The sequence below is a fragment of the Hippocampus bargibanti genome, linkage group LG08, assembly GCF_051943395.1.
Source record: "Hippocampus bargibanti isolate YZ-2025 linkage group LG08, ASM5194339v1, whole genome shotgun sequence".
Lineage (NCBI taxonomy): Eukaryota > Metazoa > Chordata > Actinopteri > Syngnathiformes > Syngnathidae > Hippocampus > Hippocampus bargibanti.
Window position 1 is genome coordinate 15,538,759 of NC_142741.1, and position 20,995 is coordinate 15,559,753.

Consider the following 20,995-nt stretch of genomic DNA (forward strand, 5'->3'; position numbering starts at 1 on the left):
CTGCATTGAATGTTTATGTACTCCTAAAACTCAATATTCTGTGGGTCCTGAGTGAAAATGACAAAAACCCACATTTTTGCACGTCTGGCAGTGATTGAGTTAATAAATAAGTAGTTTTCAAATTTGAAGTAAACATGATGTTATTGTGGTTTATGTGTGGACAATTTGGAATTTTGGTTCGGACAAGCATCAAGGAATGTTTGGTTTGCTTACGTGGGCCGAATAAAATAATATGGTGGACCAGATTTGGCCCCTGGGCCTAGACTTTGACACCTGCACCTTATATGAGTGAAAATTTAGGACTAAAATTGTCATTATTAACCATCGCCGATGTCCTTTTTTTCAAATTATATCAATGTTTGGATTTATTGCTTATTGCTCGAATGACAAATGTATATGCGCAGCCAAGTCAAATGGTGACTATAGTTGTGCTTTGTTTGAATGCTGCTGTGCTGATGACCATTTTGTGTTTGGGAGCCTTTTATGAAGCATCTTCATCTTTATTAAGTTCATAAAGTCGGTTGTTCTGTAGCCACAAGGGGCCACAAGCCAGTGTCTTCTTGTGCCGGTCCCAAGCCCGGATAAATACAGAGGGTTGTGTCAAGAAGGGTACACGACGTAAAAGCATAGCCAAAACAAACATGCAAATCAAACCTCTGAAGATGGAGGACGCGGATTCGCTGTGGAGACCCCTGAAGGGAAAAGCCCAAAGGAAAAGAAGAAACCAATTTCGGAACTCTCAGTTGATATGAGCTTTTGACATGACATAACTCTCGAGTTGCAAAAGTGTCGAGGTAAAACCGGTGAGGGTGTGGTCACACGATGGGGATGGGTGGGTCACGTGTCCCTGTGGTTGCGATAAGGATTGGCCCATCACTTGCAGCGCGCTCACTCCCTCATTCGCACACTCGGCTTCATCTGGATTTATGGCACCCGCCTCGATCACCAGTGGGACTGGAGCAGGGGGAGTTTTACTTGACACTCTCCTCCTCTGCTTCTGCCCACCCACTTTACCACTGGCACAGGCACTCGCTCACTCAGTCGCACACTCTCCTACCGCTTCACTTCAGCGCGTCTACTGAGTCCCATCTGCACGCACAGGAGCATGGCAGCAGCCCATGGCGAGTACAGAGGCTACCTGCGCACGACCGTGGATGTTGAGGCCGGCCACCACCGCCTCCAACCGACGTCAGGCTCGGAGCACTCGCATCGGCCGCTTTTATTCGGCACCCTGGTGGTCATGGGATTGCTCCAGGTGGCCTCCAGCGTGGCCATCCTGATGCACCTGACCGGCTATTTACAGCAGGTAAGGAGTTGCTGCTTTTTCTCGTTATTTTTCTTCTTTTCGGTTGGTTTCTTGTCTTTTGTGTTTTGCGCATTTAAGTTAAGGCTTGGTTTGCCCGATGTAATAATACCCTAAAATATAAAAAATTGACAAGGGAGCGGCATGCTTTGAAATGCTACAAATGCCTTTTAAAATGTACTCAAAAATGCTTCAAAGCCAGAGTGAACAGACGGGTCAAGCGGGCTTTGTTCTGAGAATATTTCCATGGAACTTGAATAATAAAATAAAAATATGATACCCAACATATCGCCTTGCACAACGCAGATGTTTCCACTCATATGTGCACATCCGCTATTGTTGGTGATTAATATATTCAAGATAAGCATGCGGTATAAACAACAGCTTTCTCAAGATTCTGAAGGACTCGAGATGTTCCAACACGTAAAGTGCAACAACAACAAAAAATATTCAAGGGGTAGATCATAATCAAAATAGCCTGCATGTCTCATTTGTTTTTGTCAGGTCATTATGAACTCCCCTCTTCACCTCCAAAAATATTTACATTGTGCCACGATCTGCTTTTTTTGAGACTTTGTGGTGTTTTTGGGGAGTTGAAGGATGGTTGTGTCAAGACAAGCCAAAAGGGAGCAGACCACATTTGGGCTGTGTCAGGGTGCTTTGGGTTCACCTGGAAAGCATCCGGAGGACGTTCTGCTGGTCTCTCCCTCCCAGAATGTTTATGGAATGATATGCTTTCACTTCGCCATATTCATAAACACTTTTCGTAGGGCCTTTTTAAAAACACCCAAGTTGTGCAAGGGTCCATATTATACTGGATCCTAAAATAGGTGAGCAAGGTTATATTTCCTATATTTGCTTACTTTGTTTGGACTGATTGAATAAATAAATAGGTCTACAGAAATATTTTATTCTTCGTGTAGATAATATAGCAGCCCCCTCCCTGTATATGTGTTACTTAAGTGTATACAGTTTATCGTAACATAGACCTCATTATACGTGGTTTCTTTGGTCCAACCCCTGCTGTATTGTAGATTTTCAGATGTTCAACATTTTTTATCTTTTTTTTCTGAATTTAGAGTTGCACACCTACAGCATGATATAGTTGGCTTGATAAACATGGTATTTCAATGTTTAATTGACGAATGGCTCAGATTTAGAGTCCGCTTTGGTTGCAATTGACAGCCTGAAGCATGGCTGCTGTACACCTTATTTGGACAACTGCATAAAAGAGCCAATTCTCGCTTTTCTCAAAGTGATGTGTAATTTGTCTCTACTTTCTTGAGAGCAAGTATGAGCAAGTGCTCAAAATTACTTCAAAAGTGTTTTTAATATGTTTAACCCTTTAATGTGGTCATTCTTAACCTTGTTAGATGTACCGAACCAAACAAGTTCATATGCAAACTCATTGAACCCTGAAAAATAAAAAATGTGTTTTTTTACAAATACAAAGACTTCAAAATGCCTTTATGGAAAACAGAAAAAGTAAATACAATTTCAAGAAATGTATTTTTAATTCTGCATAAAATGAATGAAATAAATCTTCATGCAGTTCCAAGAAGTGTTCCTTCAGTTTTGCAAACTACAATTGCTCAACTTGGCATGACAAATCTAGGGGATAGAATGCAGAGTCCCATCACGGTCCGTGCTGAATGTGAATCCGTGTTGTAAATATTTGTCCAAACATTTTCTTTCTTTTTTTATTTGCTCAACAGAGTTAGCGTGTTTTAAGATATACATGTATTTTTAAATCACATGACATACTATCACAACTGTTGCATATTGACTACTGAATTTCCAACTGCACTGATTAGACAACCAATGTAATATGATCATCTGCGGCCAATGATGGCCACACGGATGTGTTGTTGTGTTTTAACCTCCATGGCAGATTCTCCTTCGAACACCTGAGACCGATTCACTGAACCCCTGGGTTTCGATCAAACCAACGTTAAGAACCACTAGTTAATGTGTGGATTTGATTTATTTATTTATTTATTTATTTTAAATAGTTGCCTTTTTACCAAATACTATCTGGAATGTATCTCCCAAGATAAAAGGTTACTGAAAAATACACAGTGCAAGTAAATCAAGTGAACAGAGAAGTGGACCAAATTGTGCTTGGTTATGCTGGAAGAGGCGGGTCTACTGGCAAGGTTTGGTACTTTATGAACAAATGCTGATTATAAAATAATCAGAACGATGGCACTACTGGCTACAAGTCAAAGGCAAATTTTCAGTAGATCTTTAGGGTGATAAATAAAGCATTGTGAAAAAAGGAGGGACCAACGTCTTATGGAGACTGGATTGTCTGATAAGATATAGTGGACAAAACAAAAGCCAACACACATCAAATGTTGTTATTATTATAGAATTCAAATGTCTATCACTGTCTGCGTGTGGAATGGAAACGGAACCTGTTTTACATAATGACCAGGATGAGTTGACACCATGGCTTCATTTTGCGAAAACAATTTTGACTTTGCCTAACATTAGCCTCAAGGATAAATAGTGGTTAGAATTCCCTGGGTTACCTGCAGTTCTGGCAATCAAAGAATCCAAAGCTTCTCATGTAATATATTACTAGGGCAACAATCAATCGCTTTCCACTGCAAAATCTATATTTTGTAAATCTTTTCGTTAAAAGTATCAAACGAAAATGGAGTTAGATACAGCGCATAGTCATGTGTTGCTCGTGGTCAAAACCTCCTTCAAAGTGTTCAGAATAAGCCTGTTTTGTGGATTTCGTTTCGCTCTTATAATTGACAAATGTTTAATCTTCTCCCCAGGTTCATGTTTGGCGCCACCTGTATTGTTGCACCCACAGTGTCAATGAAATTATCTATTCAAACACCCAATGATCACCGAAAAAAGTACAATGCATTATGGCAGTGTTGTGTGACCCTACATGAAAACATGAAAAAAAAAAAAGTTTTGTAGTCCGGTGATATGGCAGAAGACCAGCGAGTTAAGTTGAACGCGATCGATTTGGCCAATTCGATGAAGAGGTACCAAAAACATGTCATTAGCACTGGAAAGCAGCTATTGGAGCAGTTCTACACGGCAGACAATCATCTCTGTGTTCATCTATCTGTGAGCATCATTGGTACCCTCCATCAACTGTTGAGAACTTACATGCTGTAAGAACTAAGGCAGGGATCTGACACCATCTTTTTCAGCTCCTTTCTTCTGGTCGACAGTATTGAACAGTGGACATTAAAACCAAATGTGCAAATGAGTTATTCGCACAGAGTTATTCGATGCATGCTTCTGATTGGCTGGCGAGTATGAAAATTGCCAAACGAACCGAAATTCCAAAATTTCAAAACCGAACGAAGATTTCGAAAGGTCTTGCATGAGTCGGGAAACGTGCAAGGAACGTAGTCTCGCATTGGACCATCATGCGCCTTCAACATTGCACGGCTATACCAGAGATGTTGGAGCCAAATGCAGGAATGATGCCCTGATCATTCCCATCAACATTTTATTCCCTCCCTCTCCTTGCTTTATGCGAGCGTGAAAGTCTTGTTGACACAATCGCATAAGGAGAACCACGTTACAAATCACTTTGACATTTAAGCCTCCTACTTGGGAATGCCGAGTGAACTTTGGAAAGTAACTACACGCGCACACACACGCACACACGCACTCACACAAACACACACACACGCACGCACACGCATGCACACACACACACACACACACACACACACACACACACACACACACGCACACACACACGCATGCACACACACACACACACACACACACACACACACACACACACACACACACACACACACACACACACACACACACACACACACTAAAGCAGCCTGAACTTCCTTTACATTGTAAGGCGTAAAATATCAAGAACATGCTTACTCATCACCTTTTCTGAGCTGGTGTGATGATGCACTGACCTCTCATGTCCTTCTGTCCCTAGGTAGATCTGACCACTGCTCCACGTCGACCCATTGAGGTTAGTGTAACTCATCATGTATTCTCATTTTCACCCTTTCAGGGACAGCGGTTACTACAGTGGCCAGCTTGTGATGTTATCAGGTTACAAGGTGCATGGAGGGTGTCAAGAACATGAGCCAATGTTAACGCGACTGATGGCAGTACCCCTGAACATTAAGCATGCCAAAATAACAAATGTCCCTGTAGACAAAAGGCTGCTAGAACCCATCATCAAAAGTGTTAAAAATATTTTGGGAAAACAAACGAAAAGAAAATTTGCCCCAAACTAAATTGATTGATGATGAAGAAGGCAATTTTAAACATGCAAACAGGAGATTCTTATTGTCATAGAGAAAATAAATACCACCCAAAAAAATAGAAAATGAAGATGCTTCCCTCATGTAAGCATTCACACGCTGTTTCTTTGAAGGTCAATAAGCATTCAAGGTATATCCGTTCATCTGAGGACATGACTGACAGCTTCAGTGACGTGGTTATGTCGTCAAAACTTGAAACAATCTGGAAATTTATGGCTGTGCTACATTCTATCTTTATTTATAAAAGCCGCCTGCGGCTGGGCAAAATATTTTTATGGCATGATGCACATTCGAAAGTGTCACTAATGATTATGATGTCAACAAATCTCAACACAGACTGAAAGGAAAATCAAGATCACAGTTCCAATCGCGCAGTTAAACTTTGGGCTCCAAACTGCAAACCACTCTGTCAACTCTGCGAACTCTCCAAGGATCAAATCCCAATTAAATTTGGACTCCGCTACCAATCAAAACAGCAGGGCTTACTGAGAAAATTCGTGTGAAGTCTCTCAGCTGAAGTAGTGCGTATGATGCAGGAAGGATGTAGAGACCATGTCTTGACTTAAAACGACAGTACAGTGAGACCTCAGCTTACGAACTTAATTGGTTCCCAGACAGAGTGTGTAAGCCAAAAAGTCTTCTTTTCCTTTCGGCTTTTCCCTTCAGGCGTCGCCACAACGAATCAATGTCCTCCATCTATCCCGGTTTTGTGCATCCTCTTCTCTCACACCAGCTACCTTCATGTCCTCTTTGACCACATCCATAAACCTCCTCTTCGGTCTTCCTTTCGGTCTCCTGCCTGGCAGTTCAAGGCTCAGCATCCTTCTCCCGATATAGTCACTCTCTGACTTTCTCTCCAAAGCCTCTAATATGAGTTGTCCCTCTAATGTACCCATTCCTGATCCTATCCAACCTGGTCACTCCCAAAGAAAACCTCAACATCTTCAGCTCTGCTACCTCCAGCTCTGCTTCCTGTCTTTTCTTCAGTGGCACTGTCTCCAGTCCAAACATCATGGCTGGTCTCACCACTGTTTTGTACAATTTTCCTTTCATCCTAGCTGAAACCGTTCTATCACACATCACACCTGACATTTTTCTCCAGCCGCTCCAGCCTGCCTGGACACGCTTCTTCACCTCTTTTCCACACTCTCCATTGCTCTGGACTCCACCTTCTTTATCTCTTCTCCCTGTAGCATCATTCTTGCACTTGGATCCCTCTCATTCACACACATATATTCCGTCTTGCTGCGACTGATCTTCATTCCTCTCCTTTCCAGGGCATATCTCCACACCTCTAGTTTCTCCGCCACCTGTTCCTTGTTCTCGCCACAGATCACAATGTCATCTGCAAACATCATGGTCCAAGAACATTCTTGTCTAACATCGGCTGTCAGCCTGTCTATCACCATAGCAAACAACAAGGGGCTCAGAGATGACCCCTGGTGGAGTCCCATCTCCACCTTGAATTCCTCAGTCACACCGACAGAACACCTCACAACTGTCTTACAGTCATGATACATGTCTTGCACCGCTCTGACATACTTTTCTGCCACTCCAGACTTCCTCATGCAATACCACAGCTCTTCTCTGGGCACCCTGTCGTACGCTTTCTCCAGATCTACAAAGACACAATGCAATTCCTTCTGACCTTCTCTGTACTTCTCTATCAGCATTCTTAAAGCAAACACTGTATCTGTCGTACTCTTTTTTTGGCATGAAGCCATACTGCTGCTCACAAATGTTCACTTCTACCCTTAGTCTTGCTTCAACTACTCTTTCCCACAGTTTCATTGTATGGCTCATCAACTTTATTCCTCTGCAGTTAGTATAACTCTGCACATCTTCTTTGTTCTTAAAAATGGGCACGAGTACACTTCATCTCCATTCTTCAGGCATCTGTTCACCATCTAAGATCTTGTTGAATAACCCAGTCAGGAACACCACCGCCACCTCTCCAAGACACTTCCATACCTCGATTGGTAAATCATCAGGCCCGAGTGCGTTCATCCTCTTCAGCACCCTCCTCACTTCATCCTTGCTAATGCTTGCTACGTCTTGGGCCACAACAGTCACATCTTCTACTCTTTGTTCCTTCTCATTTTCCTCATTCATCAATTCTTCAAAGTACTCTTTCCATCTTGCTATTACACTACTGGCACCTGTTAATACATTGCCATCTCTATCCATAATCACCCGAACCTGCTGTAGGTCCTTACAATCTTTGTCTCTCTGTCTCGCCAGCCTTTAAAGATCAGGCTCACCTTCCTTGCTGTCCAGCCGTGCATACAAGTCATCATAGGCCTCTTGTTTGGCCTTTGCTACCTTTACTTTAACCGTGCGCTGCATCTCCTTGTACTGCTGTCTACTCTCGTCCGTCCTCTCAGTGCCCCACTTCTTCTTTGCTAACCTCTTTCTCTGTATACACTCCTGCACCTCCCCATTCCACCACCAAGTCTCCTTATCTACCATTCCTCCACTCGATATACCAAGTACTTTCCGACCTGTGTCTCTGATTATGTTCGCTGTAGTTTGCCAGTCATCTGGAAGGACCTCTTGCCCACCCAGTGCTTGTCTTACCTCCTTCCTAAATGTCATGCAACACTCTTCTTTTTTCAACTTCCACCATTTTGTCCTCACTTCAGCCTTTGGGTTCTTCATCTTACTCACTGTCAGCATCATCCTACACACCACCAACCTATTCTGTCTGGCTACACCAGTAATGGGCAAACTACGGCCCGCGGGCCACATACGGCCCGTTAGGCTTTTCAATCCGGCCCGCCGAACTTGCCCAAATTATAGTACAAACAGTGTCTAAAACTCATGACAAAAAGCTAGCGAACAACAGGGCAGATAACTGAAAAGTTGCCTGCCCCATTTTTCCCAACTTGAAGCAAAATGAGACCAATCCCAATAACTGTGAGACTAATAAAGGCAAATCAAATCCAATCCAATCCAATAAGAAACATTGTCACAAAGTATAAAGTTTTTTTTAAAATCAAGAATGCACCAACTACAAATGCTGCCTTGCTTAATTTACGTCAAATGCGCATGGCTGTGAATTTTGCTACAGTAGTCGATTGTCATTGTGGTGCACAATGCAACGTTTGCATTGATTCCTACGAGCCACTAAGCCCCTTTCATAAGTCTCACGTACACTTTACAGTCACGGTTTAATGTAAATTTACGTTTTGTAGCGTCACATATGTTGTTAGCTTCTTTTGAATCTTTCTTCTAGTTTGAGGTTCTGTGCATCTATTTTGGAAAATGACATGCAATTGCACGACTTTGTAACGCTTGCGAAAGTCCGGAAGAAAGAAGCAGGCTTCTGATTGGCTGCCGAGCCGAGTATGCAAATTTCAACTGCAGGTAGTCTATGTTTGTGTGCTCGGCGACGGTACACGTGTATGGTGTATATTGCCTGTGAAGGCGAGAGCGTCAGTGAGGAGTTTGTTGAGCGCGCGGTCAGGACAAACCATCTATGATTTGGCGGAATTTAACACAAGTAGGTATTATTGAGCTTGAATATTTCGTTGTGTAATAATATGTTTTGAATGTTGAAAGTGATTCCATTTATCAATAAATGTTGATTTCTTTGCCCCTTCGATGGAAACTTAAAAACAGACGCAATCTTGATAAATCACAGTGCATATGTTATTTTAATCTATTTCCATTTCCTCCTCCAAGTATCTGCGAAATAGTCTGTAAATGTCTGTGTAAGCTCATCGATAGTCTGTAAATGCCATATCTTGCATATTCCTTGAGACAAATTTATTAACTGATCAGGGATATTTTTCACATTTGAAAGACAGTTAATAAATTGGGTTGTAGTGTTCTTACTGTGCTTGTACACACTACATTTAAAGGACAACCGGCACCATTTTTTGTTTTTGTTTCCCACTGACATCAGAAAAACGATTTATAGCATCTAAAATACCCAAATCAGGCAGGCTGATATTTTTAGTTAAATGAAAAACACCAATAAAAATGACTTCAAAATGAATCCGGAAATGGTCAGTTTCAGAAGGTTCCACCCCTCTGTTCGTGACGTCACGCCAAGACGTCTTGCCTTGCTCGAGAATCAAAACAATGGCTTCAGATTCGGAGAAGATGTTTTCTTGTTCTTGTTCTTCTGAAGAGGAAAGCATAAATGTTTGCAATTGATTCTAGGAGTCCTCCCATATCAATTCGAGCCGTCAATGACAGCAATGTAGCACCCAGAAAAAGCAGAAGATGGCGCCCAAGCGCCGTTGGAAATGGGCTGATTTGTATGCTGGGAATTTGTGTCAGCGAATATCAAATAGTTGTCTTGGTGCAACTCACAACGATTCACCATGGCGTTATTTATGTGTTTTCCTTCTAATTTCGCCATCAACACGGATCAACACGGATTAACACGAAGTTTTCAGACCAAACAAAGTACCCAAAATGCATTGTATGTCGCTTTCTCGGTCAGGGGCGGTCTTAACGTGACGTCACATGGGGATCGTCATCAACTCGAAAACAAGACTTCATATATTCAGCGCAAGTCTTAAAACGTAAACTATAGCTATATGCTGTGGAATCTTTGTAAAATACGCTCAGTCGAAGTCATTTGAAGTGATTTTATAAATTATGGACATAACTTGTTCGGAGTATTTCCGGCCCAAACACTCCCTCCAAATGCTCCTGGCCCGGCCCCTCTGTCAAATTTTAGAACCCAATGCGGCCCGCGAGTCAAAAAGTTTGCCCACCCCTGGGCTACACTCTCAATAACCACTACTTTGCAGTCACTGATTTCCTTTAGATGGCGCCGTTGACACAAAATGTAGTCTACCTGTGTACTTCTGCCTCCACTCTTGTAGGTCACCCTATGTTCCTGCCTCTTCTGAAAGAAAGTATTCACAATAGCCATTTCCATTCTCTTAGCAAAGTCAACCACCATCTGTCCTTCAGCATTCCTCATCTGGAGTCCAAACCTGCCCATCACCTCCTCATCATCTTTGTTTCCTGCGCCAACACGTCCATTGAAGTCTCCACCAATTACAACCCTCTCACTTCTTGGGATGTTCTGTATGACTTCATCCAAGTCCAACCAAAATGTCTCTTTCTCCGCCAGCTCACATCCTACTTGTGGGGCATAACCACAAACAACATTGAACATCACACCTTCAATTTCTAGCTTCAGACTCATCATTCTATCTGATACTCTTTTTACTTCTAAGACATTCCTAACAAACTCCTCTTTTAAGATAACCCCAACTCCATTTCTCTTTTTGTCTTCACCATGATAGAACAACTTAAACCCTGACCCTAAGCTTCTAGCCTTGCTCCCTTTCCACCTGGTCTCCTGGACACACAGTATGTCTACCTTCCTTCTCTGCATCATGTCAACCAGCTCTCGACCTTTACCTGTCATTGTTCCTACATTCAAAGTTCCTACTCTTAGTTCTATCCTCTTGGCGTTCCATTTCTCTCTTTTCCTCCGGGCACATCTCCCTCCTCTCCTTCTTCGACCAACAGTAGTCAATTTTCCACCGGCACCCTGAAGGTCAACAGTACCAATGGTGGCCGTTGTTAACTCGGGCCTCGACCGATCTGGTATGGGATTCAGAGGTTTGAGTCACATATTTGTTTTGGCAAAAAAATTTACGTCGGATGCCCTTCCTGACACAACCCTCTGTATTTATCCGGGCTTGGGACCGGCACAACAAGACACTGGCTTGTGCCCCCTTGTGGCTACATTAGTGTGTAAGCCAAAACGTGTGTATCACAAAAAAAAAACCCATAGGAAACCATTAGTATGGGAATAATCCGTTCTCGGGTTTCCATAAAATATACTTTTCAACTAAATAAGCCTTAAAACTACACACAACATACCTTATTCTGTGTATAATAAATGTGCTATTGTATTGTAATGAAAGAAATAAACTGCACTGTATAATAAAGTCACTTTATTTACATTTGTGATGGTCATTGATGGCTTGATGGAATGGCGTTGGAGGTCCGAGGTCAAAGGCAATTGCTGTTTGGAAAGAGAGTCACATTCCATAGGGACTGTAATTAAAGAAATAAACTGTGCTATAAAATAAACTCGTTTTATTTACCTTTATGATGGTAATTGATGGCTTGATGGAATGGTGTTGGAGGTCGAAGGTCAGAGGGAATTGCTGTTTGGAAAGAGAGGCACATTACATGAGGACTGTAATTAAAGAAATAAACTGGGCTGTAAAATAAAGCTTTTTATTTTTGATGGTCGTTGATGGCTTATGGAAGGAGAGTCACCTTCCATAAGGACTGTTGGTAACTTCACCTCTGGTGTGGCTTCTCTTCTTTGCTTCTTTGGAGACTCATCATTTTTGCTGATTAAAAACCTCTTAATTGACACCTGTTGCTTTCTGACTTGTAAGGTCTTACGAAGCTGAGGCATCACATTATCGTTCATCATGTTGATGATTGTCATAGCCACAGTCTTTTCTGGATGGAACTGTTCGGTAAAAACCTGCACGTCCTTCCACTTTGCCAACATTGCTTTTATGAGCTCACTTGATGCTGCAGCCATCTCCTCCTCCTCGCCCTCAGATGTTCTCGAACCATGCGTTGCTGGCTTTAAAATCCTCAATAAGCGCCGAACTTCCAGGTTGGCGCATGGCGATATCGGCTTGAATTAGCCGTGCTTTCTCGCATAAAATAGCTTCACTCACATTGTCGCCGGAGATCTGTTTTTCGTCAATCCAAATTAACAGAAGTTTTTCAACTTCTTCGATTTCCTGAGACCGTCGCTTTGAGAGCACTGAAACACCTTTTGCAACAGACGCACCTTTGATGGCTTCTCTGTTCCGGAAAATGGTAGGAATGGTTAACTTAGCATAGCCGTGCTCGGCCACTAAATCACACAAACGCACACCTCGTTCGTGTTTTTCAATTATCTCCTTCTTCTCAGCGACGGTGATTTTCTTTTGTGTCTTCTTGGGCTGAAGACGAGCCTGTGGTGGTTTTTTTTTGTCCCATAATGGGAAAATTATTAGCAAAAAGCTCCTAGGAGGCGATCGACGTGTGCATTCAATGAGAGGGGGTGTGGAATGTAGCGCCGGCTGGAGCGCTGTTCGGTCGTGTACTTCCATCCAAGATTACTCCGCCAGATCCGAAGGTCGTGTGCTTTGGTGTTCTTCCGCCGAAGATTACTCCACCAGCCGTGGTGGGTGTGTATCACGAAAATAGTGCGTATTTCAAGGTTTAATTTTCATAAATTTGACGTTTGTAAAATGAAAAGTTCGTAAGATAAGGTGTTCGTAAGCTGAGGTCTCACTGTACATGTAGACTGAAACTCAAGTTCCAGAATAGACTTGGATGGATGGATGGTTTTCAACTCTACATGTATCCATGCACTTCATTTATCCATTCATTCTCAATCCCACTTATTCTGAAGATGGTCACGGGGAGTTGCTGGAACCTGTCCCAGCAGACTTCACTCTGAACAGTTTGCAAGTCAGCTGCAGGGGCCATAAAGAGACAAACAATCTGACAGTTCAACGCTGCATTTGGCCTCTACTTTTATCGCCATATAAAGCCCAGAAAAAAGTAAAAGAACACAAGTTTCTGATCCATCCAGCCACCTATTTTCTGTAGTCCTGGTCCTCTAATGGGTCAAACACTTACACACACATTCAAATCTATGAACAATTTAGAATCAATAATTCAGGAGGATGTCGAGATTTAAACCTAACACCCATCAACTGGGAGGCGGATACACTATTCCTGGATCCATAAATGCAATGTTGTCACCTTTGCTCTACCCTTCCACTAAAGTTTATGCAGTGTTTTGGTAATAATCCTGCAAACAAACAAGTCAAAAACTGGAGTGTACTGTTTATTTTGTGTTTTGCAAACTGATGGTTAGCTGCTGCGCAGCGGAACAATCACATTGGGCAAGTGATTCTCAAACACTTTGCATCCTACCCAAGTGCTCATCACACAACTGCGCTTTAGACATGGAAGTGTATTGCAATTCAGCGTGTTTGCACTATAACTGGGAGTTTCAAGGCACGGTAAGACCTGTCTAGTATGAGACCACACAGAGACATTGTTGAGAGATTGATAAAGGTACATCTCGAAGTGATGGATTATTCTGCATATTTGATTAGTTTACGTCTGTGTAAAATCTCAGTCATACAGGAGTGGTCCATCGATGAAAAGGTTTTCGTCATCTGTACTTCTTTGAAGGTTCAAAGAAGAACAGATTACGTCTGAAGAAACGCTTTCATCGATTCCATTAGATTACATTAGATTTGCCTTGATTAGTCTCACAGTGGAGAAATGTACACAGCAACAGTTATATTGCATTTCATTATACCATTACTTTAATTTATTTAGGCCCTCGGGCAAAGTTCTGTTCCTACAAGAATATGAGATTTTGCTTGCACACATACAATACAGTGAATGCTGATAGGACAGCAAACACTGAATATCTCCCTGGGGGATTTTACGTTTCTTCTTTCTCAATTGTGCTTTGTGATTGAAAACATAACAGGACGTTTTTGCTCGAGGAATCTGTTTCGGATTTCCTCTGAAGGTAATGAGCCAATGCAACCGTTGATTCCCATGACTGTTACCCTTGGTCTATGTTGTGCTTAAGGTCCTTCATCAGACTGATGTGGTGGGCGTGTTTTTGATACCTTTTGTTGAGGGACACGACATGCAGGCAAGACCTACGCGGAGCTCTTCTAATGTAATTACTCTAAGTGCAAATGTGTTCAATAAGATTTGAAGTGACATTCATGCTGACTGATTGAATTCCCAGACCTGCACTGAGCATGTGCCGTCATGCACATCTCATTTGTCATGTCATCTATGTAGCAACACCCGCTGTAGGGTTCTGCAATTATCACCATCTTATTCATTTCCCTCCTGCTTCAGTTTATTTAGGGCATGGGTGTCACACTCATTTTTTTGCCAAAAAACCACTGATAAAAATATAAATAATAAAACAAGAAATAAAACCACACAGAGAATGTGATTTTAAATAGGTGGGTTTTGAGCCATGATAATGTTTAATCCCCTCCACAAATTACATCTAGAGCCCATAACAAATTAATGAATAACTAGTTATGGGTCCGCGTGGGTTTTCTCCGGGTCCTCCTGTTATTGGATTGGATTGGATGAGCTTCTATTAGTCTCGCAGTGGAGAAATTTGCATTTCACAGCAGCAAAGTTATGAAAGTAAGAGGAAAGGAAAGAAATGAGTAGAAAAACAAATACAGTACAAGGCTGCTGTAAAAGCAGCAACTCTTGCGGCGCCATCTTGAAGTAAAAAAAACAAACACGAAGTAACAAATAATGTGACACAACACAAAAGACACAGTCATTGAATCGTAAGCACTTTCTGCACCCTTTGTTGCATGAATCAGTTCTAGATGAAAGAGGAGACGATCAAAGCCTCCTTTTTACCAGTGGATCAAGGACGTCATGGTGGAATGTTCACGTCTGCTACAAGCTAAATGTTGAAAGCAAACACAAAGCTGTAGCATCCATTGACGAAAAGAGATTGTCTCACAAAGAGTTTATGGCTTGGGGGAAGAAGCTGTTTAAATGTCTGCTGGAATCTCTGCTTTTTCAAATCCGCCACCTTCAGCTCTGTTCCCTGTCTTCTTGACATTGTTTACATAATCGCTCTACTGTTCTATAAACCATTCATTTCACTTTAGCTGGTGCGTTTCTGTCCCCATTAGTCCTGGCATTTTTCCCCACCCGCTGTATCCTTTTGATATGCTCTCTTTCACCCCTCAACCATTCTGGATCTGAGGAAAAAAAGGTTGCGCCCTTTCACTTTGTCACCTCCCATTTCTCACTCTTATATTCTCTCACTTTTACTTTATACTCCCATAGTGTACAAACTGTACATTAAGAGTAACCACTGCAAATATTAAAACAAAACTATAACTAATAAGGCCAGTGGTTCTTAACCTTGGCTTGATCGATCCCCAGGTATTCAGTGAATCAGTCTTGATCGGGTTTGACATGTCAATTAATTATGACATTCCCACATGGCCAACACTGGCTGCAGATGATGACATTACATGGCTTGCCCAAACGTTGCCTCAGGAAGTTTAGTTCGCTCAGTCGTCAAAGTGTGACTGTGGCGATAGGACATCGAGCATGGTTCATTTTGTGCAAAATTAGAAAACTGCATACCTATGTTGAGTCATTTTATTCACTTTTGTTTCAGTTTTTACATTGATACATTCCAAAATTAATTTCCTGGTCCATCCACGAAACGTATTCACGTTGTGTGAGTGGGTGTCGCGTTCGTCTGGTTTGATGAGCATCTCGAGGTCTCCCAATGCATCTACAGTACATCCATTCTGCACTTTCTACATCCCTTCTGCATATTTGGTGCAGGTGCCTCCATCCTTCTTTCCTTGTCTGCAACTTCACAGATCATCTGTTGCGAAGTATTTTTAACTGATAATTAACTACATTTTTAGTGAAGTTTGGTCATTCTTTCAGTCATCGTTTTCTGTCCCCATAGTGACATTCAGCTCTCCTGGATTGTCTTCTGATGCTTCGAGAAAAACCTTTCTCATGCGCCACAGAATTCCTTCGTACTCCTGTTTCTCCTTCAGATGTCCTTTTTTTTTTGCTTTGGCTTTCGGCTATTGTGAGCCCCGAGAGTCCAGATGATATACAGCATGGTTTGGAACTTCTTGCCCAGATTTTCTGACAAGGTTCTCTCTCTTACTTGGTCTACATTGTGTCAGACCCCATGCGGCTGGCCATTTCCTTCATGCCATCGAGAGTTGTTCAGTTCATGTCATACAAATATCTTTAAAGAATAACAATAAAAACACTGATGCTCAGGGAATCTAAAACGACACCGTCGTCTCTGACAAAGTTTACCTGACATGTTCCACTCACGCATTAAATAAGCATTTTGTTTTGGAGGGCATCATATTTTGAGAGATACAGTACTTTATTTGCCTAGAGTTGAGAAATTGAGAAAGAACTAATGTGGACACACACATAGACAGGCACACACAAGACTTTTAATAGATTTCTTTTTTTTTTACTGAATCCACTCGTTGGCTCGGGTTCAGCATACCTGAGATGTCTGTGATAAGATAAACAAATCATCAACAATGGAAAATGGAACTGAATAGTGCCACTTAGCAGTTTTTTTGACGACGATACTAGTGCAGCGTGTTCTACCGGAAACAAATTCCTTGTGTGTTCTACATGCTTGGCAATAAAGATGATTCTGATTCTGATTCTGATTCTGAACAAGTTAAAAAGATTCATTAATAGCCATCCTTATTCAAGTCAGTTACCAGGATTAAAAGACTCAAGGGTTAAATCAGATGGCTATTGAATTTGTGATCCACAACAAAAGTGGAGGAAGAAGGAAATTAATCTTTGTTTGTCATGTAAACACACACGCACACACATATACCCAGTACACACCTGCACACACACAGACTCACATGAATTTTGACCTCCGCATTTGACACGAGGTGTTAAACTGAAATTCATTACACTTGCATGATTGTTCTCGGTTTCGGTCCTTAGTCTTTTTGAAGTTAATTCATTCTTATATAATGAATGCATTTGACATGATCTAATTTGCAAATCTCAACAACTTTTCTCCTTATCACCCACCAGTCAGAAGTGTAGCAACAGTATAATTTTGAAGTGATGTTGATGGAAAAGGGTGTAAATATTGTTGCTTTCAAGCCAGCTGTGAGTTGGCGGTAACTGTTTACTTGCTTGGAAACCATGTTTGGTTTGAATGAGACAGTGTGTGTGCGCAGTACACACAGTTAGACATGCCCATTATTTCAAATGACAGCTGTGGTGAAACATATAATGTGTTTATTACTGTTTTTTGGGGTTTGGTTTGTGTTTTAAACATTTTCCCCTGCCCTTTTGTCACAATTTGTCATCTCGTTCAACTCTTTGCGGTAGGAAGTACAGACGGAGCCGGTACTAAATGCGCTGAAAGCCACGAAGAAGAACCGACGCTTCAAGAACCAGAAGGAAAACCTGCCCTCTGCCCACCTTCCCATCAAGGTGCATCAACAGTTGGCCAAGCGTGAGTTCTCCTCACTCTATTTAAGTGCATGCAATTCAGTGTTGTGACTTGTTTTTAGTCGCAAAACATCCAATCTTAATATTTTCTTTCGAAAGAAAATAAAATCACGTTCAAATGGTGTTTTGCCTCTGTGAAATACTAACAACATCCTTTGTAACACATGGTAATAGATGCGTACAAACTAAAAAATAATAATCAAATGGAAGGAAACTATTGTACATTATAGTTATTTCTGAATGTCTTCAAGAGGTGGGGCAAAGTGCGGTTGTCTGTGACATCAGCAGGTCTGCGTGTAACGATGGGGAGAAGAGTTGCTTGCTCTGAGTGCATTTATGTCCCGGCATTTGTGAAAAGGGCTAAAAATTACATCTGTGACCATGGCTGTCCTTGGCACGTGCACGCTTTTTAGTCAAAATAGAAAAAAAAAACAATGTGGTATAGCGTATTTTCCGGTGTGTAAGGCGCACCCCCAATGAATAGTGTATTTTCAAATGTATTCCATATATAAGGCGCGCCGGACAATAAGACACACATTTAACGAATGAAAAACGTTTTCCAAATATAATATATACAAAGAAAATCCAACTATAAGGCACACATTATAAGGCATTACAGTAAAGGGTGGGGTTATGCATTACTTCTTCTACAGGGGGAAATGGAGTCGTGGCTGCTGACAGTAGTTGAGAGACCTGTTGTGGCTCAATATTACTTCACAGACAAGGTGCGCCTGTGTATAAGGCACAGGGTCTTATTTTGAAGAAAATCAAGGCTTTTGGGAGCGCTTTATACACCGGAAAATACCATAGAGGGGACGCAAATGTTGATCCGCCGAATAGTAAGCGACCCTGTACGCTAAACTACCTTAACCGATCTCTTTCATTGCAGCAGGTGAACCGAGTGCGATCCCCATCGACTGGGACGAGGTGCACGGGTATCGTCACAGGATGGACTACCAGAAGGGCAAATTACTGGTCGTCAAGTCGGGCTTTTACTACGTCTATGCCAAAACCTGCTTCCGCTACTACGAGTTGCGCGGGGATGGAGATCAAGGCGGCGGGCACTCCATGGACGTGAGCAATACGCAGCTCATCCAGTACGTGTACCACGAGCGCATTAAGCAGAACAGCAAAGCAGACCTGTTGATGAAGACGGGCAGCACCATGCGCTGGGACAACTCCAGCTACAATATGTACTGCGCCCAGCAAGGCCGAGGCCTGTGGCTGCAGCAAGGGGACGCCTTGTACGTCACCGTGTCCAACGCGTGGATGCTGGACCCCGATGGAGTGGGCACTTACTTTGGGGCCATAAAGTTGGGTAACTGAAAATGTTCAGACTTGGGATGGCGCCATGCTACTGCAGTGACCCCCAAAAAGCCGCTGATATTGCGCATTTCATCGTTTCACCACATTACTTTTTCCTGACACAGACAAAACCACACTCGACTCGGTCCAATGTAGCGCTGGATTCTTTTAAGGTGTGTGTATGCGTGGGTGTGTGTGTATGTACGTGTGTATACTGTATGTGTGTCTATGTGTTCGTGTCTATTTGTGTGTGTTTATACTCATGTTATTCATTAAGATCAGATTTTAGTGTGCCATTTGTTTTTGTTTTGTTTTTTGCACTGATGAGACAAACAAAGGACTCAAAGCGACGAGTTGTTGACAAAGGACCTCTGCATCACCATGGAAATACTGAAGCGGAGGCAGCATCTGTTTGCATTTTAACATTAACGGGACAAAAATATTGCTCAAACTCAGCTGGCGGTGTTTTCAAGACAAAAAATGTTTTGGATTGTGCGATCAACGCGGGCCAGACGAGGTCCCTTCATGTCGGCTATGTTTATGTGCAAATCATTGACCGCACCAAAGATGTGCCGAGATTATTCCATTTTGTTCTTGCAACATCATCCATTTCGTGTCGGTCTCAAAACAAGCATTGTGATAAACTGAGCTACTATACACAGAAAGCATGTCAACCATGTGGTGTCAATTTCACCTTCACTGACCCAAATGTTCCCACCATTGCTGGTGTGCTGAGACTTTCCCGAGATGTGCAGTGTCAGTCATTCACAAGGCACGTTTAGGCAAACAATTTTGCATCTATTATTCAGAACCTGTGAGCAACCTGACTTGAAAGTGGAAATCACTGGGAGAACATGTAAATTCCACCAATGAAGGCCCGAGCTGAGAATCCTTCATTTCAAAACACAATAGCAAATGTGTAGCTTGAAGGTACAGTATGTCTCAATCTTTGCCAAACTAATCATGCTACAGTAGGAGAAACTGTTGTTGGGTCATGATATTCCAGTGAAGCGAAAGTACAGAATGGCTCACTCAGACGCATTGTCAGCAAGAAAGACCAAAAAACATGGACTTGGTTGTTAAATTTTACACTTGGTGCCACTCAAGAGCCCCAACTATTTGCATACACGTCATTGAGCAGTATTTTTTTAAATGGCACTCCGGGCAGCAAACGCACCTTATCACTTTATAACCTTGTCAATGTGTTTGTTCGTGTTGCATCATCTGCTTGGAATTAGGACAATGAGGTTCATGTAAACATAGTGAGTCCCTTATTCTAAAGAACTCTAACTCTGGCTTGATTTGTTTTTATTTACACAGCCAGTTCAACATACCACGTTCCTGATTATATCATGCTCATGCCGACATGACATTTTTGACTGCATTTCGACCAATAACATGTTTTTGTTTGTTTTTGTTGTTGTTGTTTTTTTGTGTGACGATCAACAAGCAATGCAGATAGCTGGACTGTCTGCTCTTTAATGACATGATGAGACTCTTCGAAAAGGAGGAACCAAATTGACTTTGGTTTGTCTTTAACTTATTTTCCTTCTCGGTTTTCATTTGGCTCTCCGAGGTGAATGGGAATATGCACTATTTATTTATTAGCAATAGAAGTACAGAGGCAGGTCATTGTTCAAGTGACTTTCGGCTGTAAAACAAAAAAAGGAAAAAAGAAAAGTATTTTATGTCGCCGACATTCATTATGCAGCACTTCAGAAATAGGCACGCTTTTTGTTTTATGTGAAAAAAATGGGCTTCAGCTCTAATTCCATATTTATGTATCTTGTTTGGGCACTCTTCTAACTGAAAGCAATTTGTATTGTTTATTCTGCAAGATAGTAGCGTACCTGAATTCGGTGTGACGTTTTTTAATTGTTGTTTGTGTTTGTTTAAATAAATAAATAATATTACTTTTGTAATTAAGTGTCATGGTGTATTGAAGTGTGGGAATGGTTCCTGGTTCAACGCCCTTTCTACATTCACTGAGCACTGTTGCAAAAACACGTGAGTAAAAAGAACAAAATCTATCGGATCACATAGTCATTGG

General features: G+C 41.9%; 1 protein-coding gene across 1 annotated transcript; it reads left to right on the top strand.

The window, feature by feature from the left end:
* The first annotated feature begins 915 nt into the window (after window positions 1-915).
* Window positions 916-20,859, top strand: tnfsf11 (TNF superfamily member 11). Its single transcript, XM_089002165.1, has 4 exons — window positions 916-1,306; window positions 5,250-5,285; window positions 17,518-17,644; window positions 18,530-20,859. Exons 1-4 carry the CDS (start codon window positions 1,106-1,108, stop codon window positions 18,964-18,966), a joined length of 801 nt encoding a protein of 266 aa, XP_088858291.1. The 5' UTR covers window positions 916-1,105; the 3' UTR covers window positions 18,967-20,859.
* Window positions 20,860-20,995: the final 136 nt, after the last annotated feature.

Coding starts and splice junctions, on each gene's coding strand:
- tnfsf11 (XM_089002165.1), top strand. CDS start 1,106: ATGGCAGCAGCCCATGGCGAGTACAGAGGCTACCTGCGCACGACCGTG. Junction 1,307..5,249: donor TGACCGGCTATTTACAGCAG/GTAAGGAGTTGC, acceptor TTCTGTCCCTAG/GTAGATCTGACCACTGCTCC. Junction 5,286..17,517: donor CTCCACGTCGACCCATTGAG/GTTAGTGTAACT, acceptor TCTTTGCGGTAG/GAAGTACAGACGGAGCCGGT.